Source organism: Ostrea edulis, chromosome 2, assembly GCF_947568905.1.
Source record: "Ostrea edulis chromosome 2, xbOstEdul1.1, whole genome shotgun sequence".
Taxonomy (NCBI): Eukaryota; Metazoa; Mollusca; class Bivalvia; order Ostreida; family Ostreidae; genus Ostrea; species Ostrea edulis.
The window spans coordinates 18,395,329-18,414,780 of NC_079165.1; the positions used below are offsets into that span (position 1 = coordinate 18,395,329).

Genomic DNA, 19,452 nt, shown 5'->3' on the forward strand with positions numbered 1-19,452 from the left:
TCACAGGGTGGATGGGCATTGTTACAGAACTGTCATTTAGGTCTGGATTACATGAATGAATTGTTGGATACGGTAATGGATACTCCTCAAATTCACGATGCTTTTCGAGTGTGGATTACAACTGAAGAGAGTGCGGGGTTTCCTATTAGTCTTCTACAGGTAATCAGTTGGAAAGAATACGATATACGTATACATGAAAGGTGAAGATAACGAACAGTGATCAATCTCATAACTCCTATCAGCAATACAAAATAGATCATTGAGCAAACACGGACCACTGGACACACCAGAGGTGGAATCAGGTACCTAAGAGGAGTAAGCAATACCATTTGTTTACAAGAAAGGTGTGCTTGTGAATTTCGGACTGTTTTTGTGTCGCCTGCAAAACATAGCAACACTTACGGATCACCTATACTCTTTCACGAGAGCCTCGGTTAACGTCCTTATGCTCCTTATAATCCTTGGTATTACACAACAGTATTAAAAAAAATAATAAAAACTATAATGAAATTAAATATGGTGTAGTATTATAAAGATTCATAATATACATTATGAAAATCTACTCTGGACATAAATGAAGACATTATCCATTCAATATATTGAGAACCCTTTGCTTAATAGACACCAAACTTGGTTCACCCTAAGAAGTAGTTGTTTCCAATTGATTTTGATGTCACTAGGTTAAAGATAAGGGATCAAACTGGACATAAGTCAGCTCAATAACTTGAGAACCCCTTGCTTGACAGACTTCAAACTTGGTACACAGGTTCTACCTAAGGAGTTGGCCCCTATTCATTTTCACAAGGTCTAAACTTTTATATTTCTATGGATTCATTTGATGCATAAGACACTCATTATAAATAATAACCATGTTGTCTTTTGTTATTCTTTTTTTATCCCAGTAATAAATGAATTAAAGTTACTGCAGTAATTGAAAGAGAATCATTTTCGCTTCTTTATATTCATAAACACACCAATGTTTATACATTTGGCATTTAAAACAAGATGACAGTGCAAATCTCACCCTAACCCTAAGCTTGAATGGGATGTAGGTATTACATTGTAGTAAAAGAACCTATTATGTAAGACACAAAAAATATGGATATAAAAAAAAGTTTATTGGGAACAATACCTTATCAAGCACAACGAATACACATACAATTAATGAAGCACATTATATCATATACCCCTACAAAAGTACGCAATATTCAGACAATGTTTTAGATGTCGCACAAAGTTTTATCTAATATATGCAATATTCAGGCAATGTTTTAAATGTCACACAAAGTTTTATCTAATATATGCAATATTCAGACAATGTTTTAAATGTCACACGAAGTTTCATCGAATATATGCAATATTCAGTTTTATTTATATAAACTCAATCAATGAACATTTCTGTCACTATCTATGTCCCCAAAGAACTGCATGATGCAAGTTTGTTGTAGCATTGTTGAGTGCACTTCAGCAGTAGTAAGGCAGGGCTCAAGTCTCTGGAGTCGCGGGAAAGGGTCATCTGTGTTATCGAACATTTCTACCCAGCACTGTAAAACGGTTTATTATATAGCTAATAAATAGTCTATTGTAAAATCTAGAGAATATTAGCGTTCAATATCCTGAGAATTTATTGAATGCTAACTTTGCATTGCTTAAATTGCATGCGCCCGAAACATTCCGAGTATGAGCGTTCAATATTGATGTTACCGTAACGACGTAAACAAGTCAAAATGGCAGACGACAGTCCTCCGAATCTGACGGCCGGTACATGTATTTGATATTTACTTGAGCAAAATGTTTTACTGTACATAAATTATGATGTCCCCATTTACCAAATCAGTTTGCTTCATGCATTAATGATGAGTTAAATATTGAACAGTTAAGAAATGCATGCTGTTATTGCACACTGCCAATATTGATGAATTCTCGTCTATTTTAGAGTAGTTTGAGTGAAAAGGGATATAATTTTACATTAACTAAATACTTTAGCTATATAATAAAAGGGTTATTGAACTTATATAGGTGAATATTGGCACTCGTTGGCTGTCAAAATGCACTCGCAAGCTCGTGCATTTTCACAGCCAACTCGTGCCAATATTCACCAATTTAAGTTCAATAACCCTATAGTATCTGGCTTCTGTGATGGAGGGTTTCTTCCTTGGCAGTTCAATTTCCTCTTCTTCTTCACCTTCTTCTTTTTCTTCATTTCTAGCTTCTTTAATGCTCTCTACGATGTCTTCCTCTGTTGATGACTCCGCTATGTTGACATTTTCATCCACTTAGACACAGATATTTCACACAAAAATAGCTTACCGCCTGGAGGAAACCATTGCCCACACAGTAAAATACTTGTCTCCCTGGCTACCCATTAACCAGACTAACTTCTGGAATTCACCAAGAAGACCCTTGCTGGAAAACATGAAAATGTGGCTGCACGCTTGACAAACATCCACTACTCTGACTGACCAAACCAGTCATACTAAGAATAGCCCTATCGACAAACACTCGCACGACGGAAACACCTTACAGGCATAATTTAAACAAACTATTTACAGACAACACCACAAATCTAACTAAAATTGAAATTTCACTTAATCACACTATGGCATATTTATTCCTCTATAAAGATATCTTGTATAATTTATGAGATATCTTCTATTCTGGACAAGATATCTAATATTTATTAGATATCTCGTATGATTTGCAGTTTATAAGATATCTCATAAAATATATGTTTTTATAAGATGTATCATTAATGAATTTTTATAAGATATCTTATAATGTATACAAGATATGTAAAATGTTTTATAAGATATCTTATAAATGTAAATTCATATGAAACTTTGTAAAGTTTATGAGATATCTTATAGAATTTATGAGATACCTTGTATGCTTTATAAGATATCTCATATTTAATGAGATGTCTTGTAAAGAAAAATATATAAGAAATCTCATATCTTTTATAAGATATCTCATAAACTTTAGAAAATATGTTATAAACTTTAGAAAATATCTTTTAACTTTTAGAAGATATCTCATAAACTTAAGAAAATATCTTATAAACTTTAGAAGATATCTTATAACTTTTATGATATAAGATATCTTGTAAAATTTATGAGATATCTTTAAAGAGGAATAAATATAAAAACAGCGTGCCATAGAGAAGGATCCCTTTCAATTTTCAGATTTATCACAAGACCCTTTCTGACTGTGTTTCTAGTTTTAGATTATACATGTACTAAAACTGAAAATAAAATGATTTGTCAGTGATGTGTGGTAGTCGTATCATATATTATAAAATAACATTTCTTCAACCAGACATCCATCAAATTCACAAATGAACCACCCCAAGGAATTAAGGCAGGTTTAAAGAGAACCTATGCTGGAATTACTCAAGATTTTCTAGATGTTAGCAACATGGTTCAGTGGAGACCTATGCTTTTTGCTGTGTCTTTTCTTCACACAGTTGTTCAGGTATGTTGTATTGAAAGAAAATAAGATTAATTAAATCAAGAAGAAATGAGAAGTAAAAACTTGAAATTAAATATTCCAGGAGAGAAGAAAATTTGGTGCTCTTGGTTGGAACATTCCGTATGAGTTTAACTCCTCAGACTGGACTGCCAGTGTGCAGTTTGTGCAGAATCATCTAGATGACTTGGACATTAAAAAGGTGAGTTAGTTCAAGGAATCTGTTCAGCAATTAAATCCTTGGTTTACATTAATACATTGGTTTAATTATATATATATTAAAAGAAAATATATCATTATTATGGTCATTAATGAAGGGAATATCATGGACGACAGTTCGGTACATGCTTGGTGAGGTGCAGTATGGGGGTAGAGTCACGGATGATTATGACAAGAGACTGTTGAACACATTTGCAAAGGTAGGAAAATGTACTATATACTGCGCATGCATTCTTACTTTTGTCTGAGGGATAATAATAATTCTACTGATTTACATTAAGTTTAATCCATGGGGTTATAATCCCACAGATTTCTGTACATGTATAGAGTGAAAATAATTATTTTCAATCATTTTTTCAACTGAATTGTATTGATATGTATATTGTATAGAATCTATTGTGAATGGTATATAAAAGACAAAATGTTATATGTGGATATATAGACAATTTTAAGCTTGTACATTCTGTTATCTGCATTCATTGTCTCAGTATTTATTATGAATTTTGTTTTCAGCTTACCAGAGCTTAGTGCTCAAGTCAGCTTTTCTGATCAAAATTTGTTATTGTACAATAATGGACTGTTTAGCTGGGAAACATCACAAATTGTCAGTTTTGAGTAGGGTAATCACCCGAGTGCATCTGATAATTTGTGATGTCTCCATGCTAAACAGTCCGTTATAGTTTTATTAGCTCACCTGAGCCAAAGGCTCAAGTGAGCTTTTCTGATCAAAATTTGTCTGTTGTCTGTCAGCGTAAACTTTTCACATTTTCATCTTCTTCTCAAGAACCACTGGACCAATTATAACCAAGCTTAGCCAAAACATCCTTGGGTAAAGGGCTTTCAAGTTTGTTCAAATGAAGGGTCATGCCCCCTTGAAAGGGGAGATAATCACAAAAATGCAAAAACAGAGTGGGGTCATTTAAAAATCTTCTCAAGAACCACTGGGCCAGAGGAGCTGAAATTTTCATGAAAGCTTCCTGACATAGTGCAGATTCAAGTTTGTTCAAATCATGGCCCCCGGGGGTAGGTTGGGGCCACCATAGGGGATCAAAGTTTTACATAGAAATATATAGGGAAAATCGTTTTACATAGAAATATATAGAAAAAATCTTTAAAAATCATCTTCTCAAGAACCAATGAGTCAGAAGAGCTGAGATTTACATGAAAGCTTCCTGACATAATGCAGATTCAAGTTTGTTCTAATCATGGCCCCCGGGGGTAGATTGGGGCCACAATAGGGGATCAAAGTTTTACTTTGAAATATATTGGAAAAATCTTTAAAATATTCTTCTCAAGAGCCAATGAGCCAGAAGATCAGAGATTTGCATGAAATCTTCCTAACATAGTGCAGATTCAAGTTTGTTCAAATCATGGCCCCCCGGGGGTAGATTGGGGCCACAATAGGGGATCAAAGTTTTACATGAGAATAAATAGAAAAAATCTTTAAAAATCATCTTCTCAAGAACCAATGAGCCAGAATAGCTGAGATTTACATGAAAGCTTCCTTACATAGTGCAGATTCAAGTTTGTTCAAATCATGACCCCTGGGGTTAGGTTGGGGCCACAATAGGGGATCAAAATTTTACATGCGAATATATATGTAAAATTTTTGAAAATCTTCTTCTCAAGAACCACTGGGGCCAGGAAAGTACAGATTAACATGAAAAAGCTTTGCAGATTTAAGTTTGTTAAAATGGGGGGGGGGGGGGGGGGGGGGGGGGGGTAGGATAGGGCGACAATAGGGGGGATCAAAGTTTTACATACAAATATATCGGGGAAAATCTTAAAAAATCTTTTTTTCAAGAATCATTGGGCCAAAGACTTTTACATTTACATGAAAGGTTCCTAACATAGTGCAGATTCTACTTTGTAAAAATCATGGCCCCAGGAAGCAATATGGGCCAAGGTAACTCAGGTGAGCAATGTGGCCTTTGGGCCTCTCGTTTGTCTTTTGACATGGGCCTTCAATGTTTGGTATGTGGGTATACTATGATAAGGCAGTGTGTTGTGTGTCATTTTTGTGACCTTGACCTTTTGCACTTCAAGTGCGAAAAAAACTATGGAAATTGGAAAGGCAGACATCAGTTTTAGTGTGCTAAAACAATTCTTCCTAGTTGTTAATTGTTCTATTGTTTTAAGGAACACTTCCTGACAGTTTATCAAGTGCTAGGAAGGTGCATTTATTATTGTTGTTTATTGTAGGTTTGGTTTGGAGATTTCATGTTTCACTTCCTGACAGTTGTATCAAGTGCCAGGAAGGTGCGTTTCATTTATTGTTGTTTATTGTAGGTTTGGTTTGGAGATTTCATGTTTCAGCCAAACTTCCACTTCTATGTTGGATACAAAATACCAAACATGAAACCACTCAATGATGTCATGAACTTCATAGAAAATTTGCCCCTAGTAGATTCCCCAGAGGCTTTTGGGTTACATCCTAATGCTGATATTACGTAAGTATCAACTTTCAGGTCACCTAAGTCACTCAGAAACAGAATACTGATTATCACCAAAATTGCTGTGTTACCATCTTTGGAGTAGGGAGAACCAAAACTAAATTTGAATGTCCCTGCTCAATTGAGCCCCTAGAATAGGAGCTAAAACTTCTAAAAATAGGACAATCTTTAAGAATTTTCTATACTTCTTGATATTTAGAATAAAAACTGGGTGCATAGTTATTGAGAACCAGGGGGTTCAGGTCACTTGAAGAGATATCACAAAGTTAAAATGAACTTGAAGGCCTCTAAGGCTGTTTGGATGCAAAGATGATGTCGAGATTTCTAAAATATGAAAAGTCCATATCACATTTTCTGAATTTCTGCACAAATTTTATGAAAAATCACAAAATGCAACAAATGTGAAAGGCAGCGTGAGCCCTGCACACCCCTACTTAAAATAGTTATTACAGGTAAAGGAAGGAAAGAAAAGATATCCACACTGCCAATTTTAATATGTAGTGAACATCTAGTGCACTTGTTCCATACAATGGGTATTAGAATACAGAATACCAATGTACTTTATTACCAGTAATCGGGTATAAATGTAAACAAAAAATACTGGATGTTGATTTTAATCGGCATGTAAAAACGTTGAATATTAAGCTATCTCAGTAGATTGAATATAGCTGACATATTTCAGATACCAGACAAATTTATCCAAAGAGATTCTGGACACCATTATGAGCATTCAGCCAAAAGACAGTGGAGGGGGTAGTGGGGAGACACGTGAAAGTGTTGTGTATAGACTGGCCACTGATATGTTGTCCAAACTGCCTGCTGATTACTTGCCACATGAGGTATTCATAACCAAATTGACCAACAATGTTGTATGATTGATTGATTGTATAATGTTTAACGTCCCTCTCGAAAATATTTCACTCATATGGAGATGTCACCACTGCCTATGAAGGGCTGCATAATTTAGGCCTATGCTTGGTGCTTATGACCATTGAGCAGGGAGGGATCTTTATCGTGACACGGGACCTCGGTTTTTGCAGTCTCATCTGAATGTTGTATGAAGACTATTTTGTAGATTTGTATACATAATTTGTTGAGAAAGCAAAATATTATTTATATCTATACCCCACAACAACAAGGGGGGGGGGGGGTCTGGAATAAAGTTGTTGGTCCATAGACAGATTTGTCCCTGTACCTTTCTATTTTCATCCTTGAATTCTGCTATTTCACATGCAGACTATGATGAAGGGTAATCCCTTGGAGTGAAGAGGTGAAGGAAACTAGACACTGATATAGGATAATGGCTTTTAGACCTTAAGTGATTTTGCCTCTTTACCAAGAGTCACTAAATGCCACACACTGACTTGGGGTGAAGATGATCCCTATTAACTTGAGGGTCCAAACGACATGTGAACTAGAGGCTGATATGGAAAAGCGGGTTCCTGGTCATGTTATTCCCTTTTCACTTGGAATTAGTTGTCATACTTCACAGATTCACCATGAGATGATGATTTTATCTCAAGATCAGAGGTCAACTGAATTTAACAGTGATATATACAAAAATAGGTTTCCAGGCCTTAGTAAATATCCTTATTCATCTGAAGTCACCATACTTTATAAAGAGACTCACCGTGATATGAAGAGGGCCCTAATTTATTTAGGGGTTTAAAGATTATGTGCAAGCAACTTGGACACAATGTTAGGAGGAAATCAGTTCACACACAGATTTGTCAAAGGATAAAGGTCAAGCTCAAACTTAACTCTATTGGGTCATAACAATCAGTCTTTTTTTTCATTTGTTTTAGTTTTGTAAAATTATTTATTTTGATTGGATTAAATTTTCATGGTTTGTCCAACAAAAAATAGCATGTTTATGCATGAGAGGTTTATTTCATGATTGAATGATTTCCATTTTACACAATAGTTTATATTCTGTTCATGGAGGGCTTCAATTCATAATTAATGTCACAAAAACAACAAAGTTTGCAGTATTGAGTATAAAGGTGCAATTTCGTGATTTTCAGGTCAAAGACAGATTGAAAAGGTATGGAAATCTGCATCCTCTGAATATTTTCTTGAAGCAAGAAATAGATCGGATGCAACGAGTCATTTTTACAGTTCGTATTACGTTGACTGATCTGAAGTTGGCCATTGATGGTACAATTATCATGTCTGAGGTATGATTTTACACACATCTCTGTGCATGTATCGTTACTGTTCAACCTCCATATCGGCATTAGCTGGTCACCTTGTTCTTACAAGTGACTGATTGCAATCAATATTTGTTACATGTTGTAAACTTCTGAATATTTCAAATTTTTCTGAAATACTAATGGGCTAATTCTGTATTTAGCAGATACTGGATCTCTTTGTCCCAAGGGTGGGACCAAAATCTCTTGAAATATTGCAACTTTTAGATAACCTTTATGAGCATTTAATTCTGATCAAGTCTGTCTGGTATAAATTTGTCATATTTTTATACACCCTTCGAAGACTTATGGTATGGCGTCGTCCGTCTGTCTGTCCGGACCTTGTGGGCAGGATACAGACTGAACCATAAGCCCTAGGACTTTACAACTTGGTACATTTGATTACCATGATGAGAAGAAGATGCCTATTGTTTTTCAAGGTCAAAGGTCAAGGTCGTAGTATCACTTGTTAGGAAAACCTTGTGGGCAGGATACAAACCGAACCGTAAGCTCCAGGATATTATAACTTGATATATTTGATCACCATGATGAGAGGAAGATGCCTATTGTTTTTCAAGGTCAAGGTCATAGTATCACTTTTTAGGAAAACCTTGTGGGCAGGATACAAACCGAACCGTAAGCTCCAGGATATTATAACTTGGTATATTTGATCACCATGATGAAAGGAAGATGCCTATTGTTTTTCAAGGTCGTAGTATCACTTATTAGGAAAACCTTGTGGGCAGGATACAAAGCGAACCGTAAGCTCCATGATATTATAACTTGGTATATTTGATCATCATGATGAGAGGAAGGTGCCTATTGTCTTTCAAGGTCAAAGGCCAAGGTCGTAGTATCACTTATTAGGAAAACCTTGTGGGCAGGATACAAACTGAACCGTTAGCATATTTATGAAGTAGCGCATTTTAAGGCTATCCCTCTTTATATCTTGATATCCATTTCTACAAGCATAATAATGAATTAGCTCACAGAGGACAGTGCTAACTTCACTAAAATATGAATCCCACTAAAATATGTTTTCCTTGAGCAAAATCTACGGGCGTATTATGCCACGTTGGCGTTGCTCTTGTTCATCTTCTCAAGAATCATTCAACCAAACTTGCTACTAATTAAGTGCTCTAGTAAAAGGGATTGTAGTTTATTCAAATGAAAGGCCTGATTATTATTTCCTGTTACTTCTGTAATTTTTTCATCTCTATTGGCATTTTCTGAGGTCAACATAGAATTTTATTATTGCAAGCAGTTCCTATAGGATGAATGGCTGACATCATTTTTCAGGTGTTTTAAAGAGACATAATTTCTTGCAGTGTTTTCTTATACCTCCTTTATTTTGTCAAACAACCAATATTAACGACATCAGAATATGACGCGAATTGTTTTGGTTCCACCACAACTGAATTTTATCAGGTTTTGATGTTTTATGAAAAATAAAACCACTTCAATTCAAAAACTTTTAAAATTACAAAGTTTGAAGGGGGGAAAAAATTGGGCCACTTCTTGACCTTTTAACATAGAAAACTGCAATTTTTTTTATTTATTCAATTAAAAACATTCAAAACCAACTTTTTTTGACATGAAATTTTATGCCAATACTTTGGAATACAGAATGTGTATCTAAAGCCATTTAAAATGACAAAAATGCCACTGTCCATAAATTTTTTTACAGCCCTCAAATTTTAAAATTCTTCAAAAAACCTTCCCATGAACATGAACATGCAATCATCCTTGGGTATTGTAAAATCGAATTTCTTCATACCATGACCCTTGTGGTAGGCCACAACAACAAAATTGAGCATTTAAGGATGTATGGGACTGACATCAGAGTAATTAAAAAATCCTAAAAATGAGTGAAATAGATAGTATTGTACTCATTTTATCGAAAAAAGACGTTTTTTAGATAGGTTCGTGAGTTCGTTTCCATGGTAACGAACATCAAAGATACCCTTGCTGGAGACATTATAATTGACTGAAATTTATTATTTGTCTAAAAAGGGGTATGGAACTGACATCAGAGCAGTGAAAAAATTCCTAAAGTGATTAAAGTAATTAGCATTAGTTTTAATTTAACAGAAAAATTCATTTCTAAATAGGTCTTTGAGTTTGTTACCATGGTAACCATCATCAAACATATCCTTGCTGGAGACATCATATTTAGAACCTGTAGAGAACCCGGAAGTGTATGGCTGACATCAGAATAATTAAAAAATTCTAAAATTGAATGAAATGGATAGCATTATATTTATTCTATCAGAAAATGACATTTTTGATATAGGTCCGTGAGTTCGTTTCCATGGTAACCGTCATCAAACATATCCTTGCTGGAGACATCATGTTCAAAACCTGTAAACAAAAAATGGAAAGGTATGACTGACATGAGAATAATTAAAAAATTCTAAAATTGAGTGAAATGGATAGCATTATGTCTATTCTATCAGAAAATGACATTTTTGACATAGGTCTGTGAGATCGTTACCATGGTAACCATCATCAAACATATCCTTGCTGGAGACATCATATTTAAAACCTGTAGAGAACCCGGAAGTGTATGGCTGACATCAGAATAATTAAAAAATTCTAAAATTGAGTGAAATAGATAGCATTATGTCTATTCTATCAGAAAAAGACATTTTTGACATAGGTCTGTGAGATCGTTACCATGGTAACCATCATCAAACATATCCTTGCTGGAGACATCATATTTAAAACCTGTAGAGAACCCGGAAGTGTATGGCTGACATCAGAATAATTAAAAAATTCTAAAATTAAGTGAAATGGATAGCATTATGTCTATTCTATCAGAAAATGACATTTTTGACATAGGTCTGTGAGTTCGTTTCCATGGTAACCATCATCAAACATATCCTTGCTGGAGACATCATGTTCAAAACCTGTAAAAAAAAAAAAAAACACCAAAAAACGGAAGGGTATGACTTATTTAAAAATTCTAAAATTGATTGAAATGGGTACCACTATATTTAATTTACCAAAAAAAACCCACCTGTTTTGACATACATGTTGGTCTGTGAGTTCGTTTCCATGGTAACAATCGTCAAACATATCCATACTGGAGACATTATATTCAAAACCTGTGAAAAATATACGTGTAAGGTTGACATCAGAATAATTAAAAAATTCCAAAAATTACGTGAAATGGATAGCATTATATATATTTACTATTAAATAAATATATATATTAAATATAATAAATATTTATATATAAGTATTGCTTTATGAAGGAGCTTTTTAAAGATTTGTTCCCTATATATTCAGATATAAAACTTTGATCCCCTATTGTAGCCCCATCCTACTCCCCAGGAGCCATGGTTTCAACAAACTTTAATCTGCACTATGTCAGGAAGCTGCCATGAACATTTGAACTTTCCTTGCCCAGCAGTTCTTGAGAAGATTTTTAATTGACCCCTCCCTATTTTTGTAATTATCTCTTTTATACCTTTAAAGGTAGCATGGCCCTTCATTGCATGAAATTGGCCTGCTTGTTCTGGAAGTATTGTACTGGAGATTGATTGATTGAATATTGTTTTACGTCCCTCTCGAGAATATTTCACTCATATGGAGATGTCACCAATGCCGGTGAAGGGCTGCAAAATTTAGGCCTATGCTCGGTGCTTAGGGCCATTGAGCAGGGAGGGATCTATCTCGTGACACATCTGCTGTGACACGGGACCTTGGTTTTTGCAGTCTCATCCGAAGGACCGCCCCATTTAGTCGCCTCTTGCGACAAGCAAGAAGGTACTGAGGATCTATTCCAACACAGATCCCCACAGGATTTTTGTGGAGAATTTTTTATACATTTGTCAATATATATCTACTATTTCGCTATTATCTCCCCTTGGAGCAGGGTGTTACCCTTCATTTCATCAAACTTAACTTGCCTCGACCCAAGGATGCTTTTTGCCAAGTTTGTTTGAAATTGGCCAAGTGGTTCTGGAGAAGAAGTCGAAAATGTGAAAAGTTTACAGACAGTCAGACAATAGACAACGGGTGGTCAGAAATGCTCACTTAAGCTAAAAATGAGTTGCATTTTTTTTTTATAAAATCATATCAAAGATAAAAATTCTGCAATCTAAAGTAAAATCAAAATTCCATTTGTAACTAGTTCTAACTGTAACTGGGACCATTACATATGTTCCCCAAACCAGTTAAAAAGTAAAGTCATTGTAAACCTATAGCAAAAATCATTTTATCTTAGCCTTTAATTACATGTAGTACGTTTACTATGATTTACTATGGTCATTTCAGTGCAAAGAAATAAAAGAAAGCAATGCACGTGCATACACGCACACACGAGTATGATTCCGTACTGTTGTTGATGTCATTCTAGTACAGGCCTTTCTATCATATACCCACAGAAAGAATTTCTTAATGTTTGCATCAAATACAAGAAAGTTATAGTGATTTTAAAATCATCCAATCAGAAATCAACACACGTGCGTGCACGTGCTGACCAGTAATTTTAACCACAGCAATTTGTAAGGAGTACCAAGACACACCTAAAACCTAAAAATCAAAAGAATTTGATGAAAAACAAAAACATTATCGTCCTTCAAAAAATTAACTTTTGAAATATGATGCATGTGCATGCACGTTTGCGTTGGCATTTTTTTGTTACACCAATATATAGATACACATATCATCTACCTATGAAGTGAATATCAACTCATTCGCTTCATTAATAAGAGAGTTACAGATGTTTTAGTACATGTATTATCCAATCAAAAAGAAGTGCATGCGCGTGCAGATTGGTAATTTTGACAAATTGAATGCAGATCAGTTAAGGATCTCAATATCTACCTATGATATGAATATCAAACCATTTGAATGAGCAACAAAAAAGTTACACTGATTACAAAATTCGTGTACGAAAAATGTGATGCATGTGCATGCACGCGCGTGCAGACAACACGACTATCATTTTGCGTATATACAAATAATATACTATCATCCTAACAAGGTTTCATGTTGATTCCTTGTGAATTCTGATTTTCAATTTTTTTGTACCAAAATTGCAATGCACGTACGTGCGCGTACATGCACATGCAGACAAATTACTATTGTTTAGTTTTGTGTTTGCATCCCACACTCTTCCATGTTTCTTTCCTGTGGGTGCATTGTTCAAATATTGACAACATGTATTTGAACAATTTTAGGTATCTATTAAAAGAATAAATAAATTATATACATGTAGTTGTGTATGTATAACTTAAAATAAGACATAAAATTGTAATGAAGTATGTGCCCCTATGATATATATTAATAGAATAAATAAACAATATTAAATTTTACAAAGAATATCATAAGTATTCAAGATTATTACTTTAGAGGTTATTTTGTATGCAGGGTCCTGTATAAAAACTTATTACTAAGTATAAATTTTGTAGTAAGTTTTCTGGTTATTGGGTCAATGGCAGAGTCAACATACAGAATTTGATCCATGGTTGTTGAGTGTCCATCATGTTTAGGGGCGAAATCAAAAGACCAATGTCAGGAAAAAAATTTAATTTCAAATAGTTAGGGGGCCTCAGGGGGAGTAAAAACTCAAATAAGTTTTTGTCATCCAACATCGATTTCACTTTAGTGGAAAAAAGACAAGTGGCTGTTAAAAACCACATATTTTACCGGTAATGAACATTAAATATTTTAAATGTACACTTTAATTTGTGAATAAACAGAAGTAAAAGTATAACAGTATTATTTATACTCGCATGTTTTTACTTGTTAATCGATTAGTTTCAACATTCATAATATTTAGATTTAAGGGGAGTGGGGTGTGATTTCGTGAAAACTATGTAAAACGTATACGGTACCAATTTTGATGTGAATTTAGTTTTTTGTCAGACATTGAACTTTTGATTTCGCCATCGCCCCTTAACATGTTAAACGATTTAAGAATTCCTCTCAAAACTTAGAGGTACACTTGCATCAAATATTTGATGTGTGTCTTGCCCAAACTGCATTTAGTATTAGGACTAACTTATTGACAGGTGCAAGTATATAAACCTAGATACATTGTACCTTAATGATAGCCAATAGTATATGATATAATGAAAAAGAGCCAAATTAATTCACTGAATATAACTTTCAATTAAGCTCAATAAAATAATTAGTTAAGGGTACAAATTCAATATATGTGAAACAATAATGGACTTTCAATATTTTGATATAGTCTGTTAAATTGTGATATTGATTTATTACAGTTGAAAAATCAAAGGGTCTTATAAAAGTTACTATATTCACATCAAATACAAAATAATATGTATTAGTACATAGTTCGAAATAGTTTCAATTTAAATTTTACATAATATCTCTTATTTAGAGAATTCAGAAAATCAAGTATTTTAATAAAAAGACCAGAAGGATATGAAAAGTTAAAAGCCTACCATTATATATTTATTTGCAAGAGTTATGTATTTGCATCAAAATATCTGTATCTATGTTTCTTTTTTATGCACAAGTAACTTATTTTGGTGAGTGTATACTTATTCATGGTGGGCAGTATATACATGTAGGTATGTATGCATTTAAAAAAAAATAGAGTTCCTTGCAAAATTATGCACATAACAAAAACGTACATATTTATCATAATACCATGCTTGTCATTTTTTCATTATAGGACTTGGGCGATCTTTAATTTGCATATATATTTTAAAAACAAGCACAATTATCCAGCTAGCTTGACAATTCCCAAATATTGTTTACATGAAATAGATATAGAACAATTATATTTTACTCTCACATGGTATGTGTAACACAAAAAAAGGTGAATACAACTAGATTTCATCATTGAATCTGTCTACATGGTCTAGCTGACATTTAATAGTGGACACTTTGGTCTGAAGAAACTAGATAATACATTAGGTGAATAGAAAACTAATAATGTTAAATAAATTTCTTTAATGAAGCGTCTTGTTAAAAAAAATATTTAGATTTGTACATGTATAATAGTAGTGTCATAGTGTTGAAATTGTTGGACTGAATTTAAACTTAATTGGCAGAAAATACCTAGCATCCATCTTCCTGCATGATCGAAAAAGGCCATGGTTACCTTACGATTTTATTGTAATCAGCTATCAATTAGTGTATTACTATTCCTTTGTAATAAAATTACTTTTTTTGTTACTCGGGGGGGAGGGGAGGGGGGTATTTGAATTACTGAACTGAAAAACAATACTGATACATCAATGAACCTCGGCTAATTACATGAAGTGTTAATATTGGGGCCTAAGGAAGCTGAGTGACAATTCATATTCTTTTTGTTGTTCAACACATTCATGCTGGCATAGAATTGCAGCATACTGTCATGAATGAGTCAACTTTCACATCTTACGCTAGGCCTATAACTCATTGAAAAATAACCTTTGTTTAAATCATAATTCTAAACTCATTTTTATGAAATCTAAAACATTTATCAAAAAACATTTGATCTGGACATAAATTCTATTCATGATTTCAAAAACTTTTAGCAACATTAGATGCAGAAAACATGCATGATTAATGAAATTTATCATTCCATTTCCTTATATTCCTTTGTAAGAGTGGAACACAATCATATAATATGTGTATGGCTGCAATGTTCCGGGGAAAAAATAAGACACTGAAACAAGATACTGGAGATATTTGTGCTGTTAATGGTGTAAAGGTTACTTTGAATTGAATCTTAATAAGTGGATGAAAATGATTTCAAAATCAATTATATAGTAAAATAAATAAAAGTTGACCCATTTATGGCATTATGCTGTATATTTTGCACAAAGTGAAAATAAATCAAAGCATGTCACTGGGTTTGTATAATTTGTATGTGGTGGTAGATTTTTATAGTGTCCTGTCTCTGTTTTCTGTACTGCAAACATCAACTATTAAAGGAAGAAAAAATCTTACTCATCAATTTATGTAAAACCAAAGATCCACCACTGATCTATTGTGTATATCCTAGCTTTACATGACCCCTCCTCCAACAGATATTTAAATTTATAGAGATGTATATTAAAACTTGACAAATACTTTAACATATTCATTCTCAGATGCTTGTATCATACACTTTGTATGTTTGGCTAAATAATTTAGGTTGATCTAGATCTTCAAAGTCTATGAACAATCAGCTGACATTGACAATTTAATAAGCGCTGGTAAATTCATACCTTAGCTATTTCAATATTGTTTTCAAGCATCGATTTTCATGGAATTTTTGGGAAGATTTGCACTTGAACAATTTTGTTTTCTTCTTATTTGACGTACGTGCGTACTCGGCATTAATTTATTAACCTGTTAACAGTGATTGACAAACCTGAACACATGTCTTGCGTCTGCGATTGCAAATATAGATGATCTGGTGTCTTGGTGAGGCAGCTTTCCATCGTCTTCTGTGGGTCAAAAAACCTTGATGTAACGCTGGATCGCTTTAGCTGACAGAAATCCGCGTTTCCCCCGCATTTCAATGTTTCAAAAGTCTCACTATGTTTACATTGCCGAAAAGTAATTAAAGTCGTAAAATTTACGCGATTTGTTTTTATTTCGAATATAATAATATTTTTGTCATAGTTTATGTAAAATATATCTATAGAATTAATTGCATTGTAGATATTATCTAACATACACTCAGAATCAAATAGGAGATGCGAACGACATAGGATTTATTTACGTCATTCGGAGTTGCGCGGTAATTTCAAAATCGTCAGTCCCGTACATCCTTAAAGTTTTACTTAGGACTTCATAGAAAACTTCAGAAATCTGAGGAGGAAGTTTTAGGATAGAATCTGTGAAATGATATGCAGACATAGTATGAATATTAATAAATCCAAAAGTAGAGGGAATTACATTTTGTACTTTACTTTCTAAACAATTGCCATCCATTTTAGGTTTTGTTTACAATTATATGAACTATTCCATGTTTATTCTCAATATTGTAGGGTTCTTTGATATTGACATGGATCCTGTATCGCATATTACCCGAAAATGGCCATTATAAAATTTTGGCCTTACTAGCACATTATTAATTTGTCTGTGTTTGATTAAATAAAAGTAGTTCGTGTAAAGTATTTTCACATGGGATTTTGAGTAAAAATATCCTATAAATATATATATAAAAAATCTTCAAATTTTTCATGATCGCAGTACTAATTCTGATTTAATTTTTTAGTTTTCAATCTCCATAACTATCTTCTTTTCAGAATCTCAGAGATGCCCTAGACAACATGTTTGATGCAAAAGTTCCCAATTTATGGAGAAAAATATCTTGGCAGTCAACAACTTTGGGATTTTGGTTCACAGAACTTTTGGAGAGAAATGACCAGTTCTATACTTGGGTTTTTGTTGGAAGACCAGATTCTTTCTGGATGACAGGATTCTTCAACCCCCAAGGTTCGAAGCAAATGCAGTTAGTTTTTTAGGTCACTTAAAGATCAAGTTGAACAAAGGTCAAGTTGAACATCATCTAAAGAATTTATGTTTTCTGGTTAAATAACTTCACAAACCTAATGAAAATGATCATGCTGGATCTTTAATAGTAATTTTTGAAAATTGTGAATTTTGCAATCATAAGGTTTTGACTCAAGACAGGTCCAAATTCGTCATATTGTGTTAATGTTACATATATTATGTAAAGCCTTTCATCTGTATAGGCACTTTCGAGAGCATATAAGTTTTAAGAACACGTCTTGTTTTATACTATTGCTAAATATTAGAAATTAGCTTAGATATGCAGAACAGGAAATTTTTTCTAGATCTCATAGCCCTTGGCACTACAGTGATACTTTCAAACTAATACTCAGGTGACCGATAAGGCCAGTGGGCCTCTAATGTCTCTAGAATTCATAGCCCTTGGGACTAGTGTTACTTTTAATACTCAGGTGACTAATAAGGCCTGTGGGCCTCATATTAGATTTTATGAACCATTTTCATTGGGGGGGGGGGGGGGGGGGGGGGGGGGGGGGGGTAAGGTTGTCTGAACTAGGTAAAGATATTCAGTTCAGAAATGTTAAATTTTCTGGAATGACTAAAAGATCACTCAGAATTAAAGTTAGGAATTCTGGAATTAGTATTACTAATATGACTAGCGGGACCCTTACTGACCAGTATTTCTAGTTTTATGTATACTGAGAGTTGATATTGATGGTTGATTAAGATAACCATATTTTCTTTATTTCAGGATTTTTAACAGCTATGAGACAGGAAGTTACAAGAGCACATAAAGGCTGGGCACTTGATTCAGTCACTTTACACAATGAAGTCACCAAATCAGTAAAGGAAGACATATCCACACCACCAGCGGTGAGTTATCAACATTCTAGTGTATGTTCAAAAGCTACTTAAAGTGTGGGTTGTGCAGAAAGTTGGTTGTCTGTTGTAGGAAGGTGTTTATGTGTATGGACTTTACCTGGATGGTGCAGGATGGGACAAACGAAACTGCCGTGTATGTGAACCTCCACCCAAAGTTCTCTTTACACCGATGCCTGTAGTACACATGTATGCCATTAATTCCACAGCTCCAAAAGATCCAAGATTGTACCAGTGTCCAGTCTATAAAAAGCCTCACCGCACAGATCTCACATACATTACCTTCATTGTATTGAAAACAAATCAAAGTCCTGATCACTGGATTTTGAGAGGAGTGGCAGCTTTATGTGACATCAAGTAATTGCAGTCAGAAACATGCTGCAAGTTGATTATTTGAATTAAAAAGTCCTAATGTTTGTTTGATGGAAGTTCATGCAGATACAATGACTTTTGAAATTTATAAGACATTGTACAATAATTCTCATATTTATTCAAATATATTTAATTGAAAAATGAAATGATATTGTATATACATGTAAGTATTAAAAAATAAATATGTTATATCAAGTACATGTATGTCTTGATTGCTCTTGAGTCACTCGGGTGACTATAATTGCTAATGGTCTATATCTGCTGTCATCTGTTAACAATTGAATATTTTTAAGTTCTTGATAAATTTCCATTCCATTTCCTTACAAATTTGGTATGAAGCATCTTTGGGACACAGGAGACTTAAATTGTGAATTTCAGGACTCCTGCACCCTCGGGACCTCTGACTGGACAAAAACTGCAAAAAATTGTCCAATTTTCTGTAA

The 19,452-nt window shown here is 33.9% G+C and overlaps 1 protein-coding gene and 1 long non-coding RNA gene across 3 annotated transcripts in view; one reads left to right on the plus strand and one right to left on the minus strand.

The window, feature by feature from the left end:
• The window catches only part of LOC125678099 (dynein axonemal heavy chain 8-like), a 281,238-nt gene extending 262,031 nt beyond the window's left edge, over positions 1-19,207 (plus strand). The window contains exons 81-90 of the mRNA XM_056156251.1: positions 7-159; positions 3,316-3,471; positions 3,551-3,667; positions 3,783-3,884; positions 5,974-6,134; positions 6,820-6,976; positions 8,162-8,314; positions 17,533-17,722; positions 18,510-18,631; positions 18,711-19,207. Coding sequence (XP_056012226.1) covers positions 7-159; positions 3,316-3,471; positions 3,551-3,667; positions 3,783-3,884; positions 5,974-6,134; positions 6,820-6,976; positions 8,162-8,314; positions 17,533-17,722; positions 18,510-18,631; positions 18,711-18,998 — 1,599 coding nt within the window. The 3' untranslated portion in view covers positions 18,999-19,207. The remainder of the gene's footprint in view (positions 1-6; positions 160-3,315; positions 3,472-3,550; positions 3,668-3,782; positions 3,885-5,973; positions 6,135-6,819; positions 6,977-8,161; positions 8,315-17,532; positions 17,723-18,509; positions 18,632-18,710) is intronic.
• On the minus strand, positions 10,567-17,236 carry LOC125678100 (uncharacterized). 2 transcript variants are annotated; one of them, XR_008800520.1, is made up of 3 exons: positions 16,650-17,236; positions 11,346-11,433; positions 10,567-11,235 (listed from the first exon to the last, which is right to left on the minus strand). It is a non-coding gene; the product is annotated as an uncharacterized LOC125678100 (long non-coding RNA). The 2 variants fall into 2 exon arrangements; XR_007371404.2 differs by having other exon boundaries at positions 10,567-10,687; positions 16,650-17,219.
• Positions 19,208-19,452: the final 245 nt, after the last annotated feature.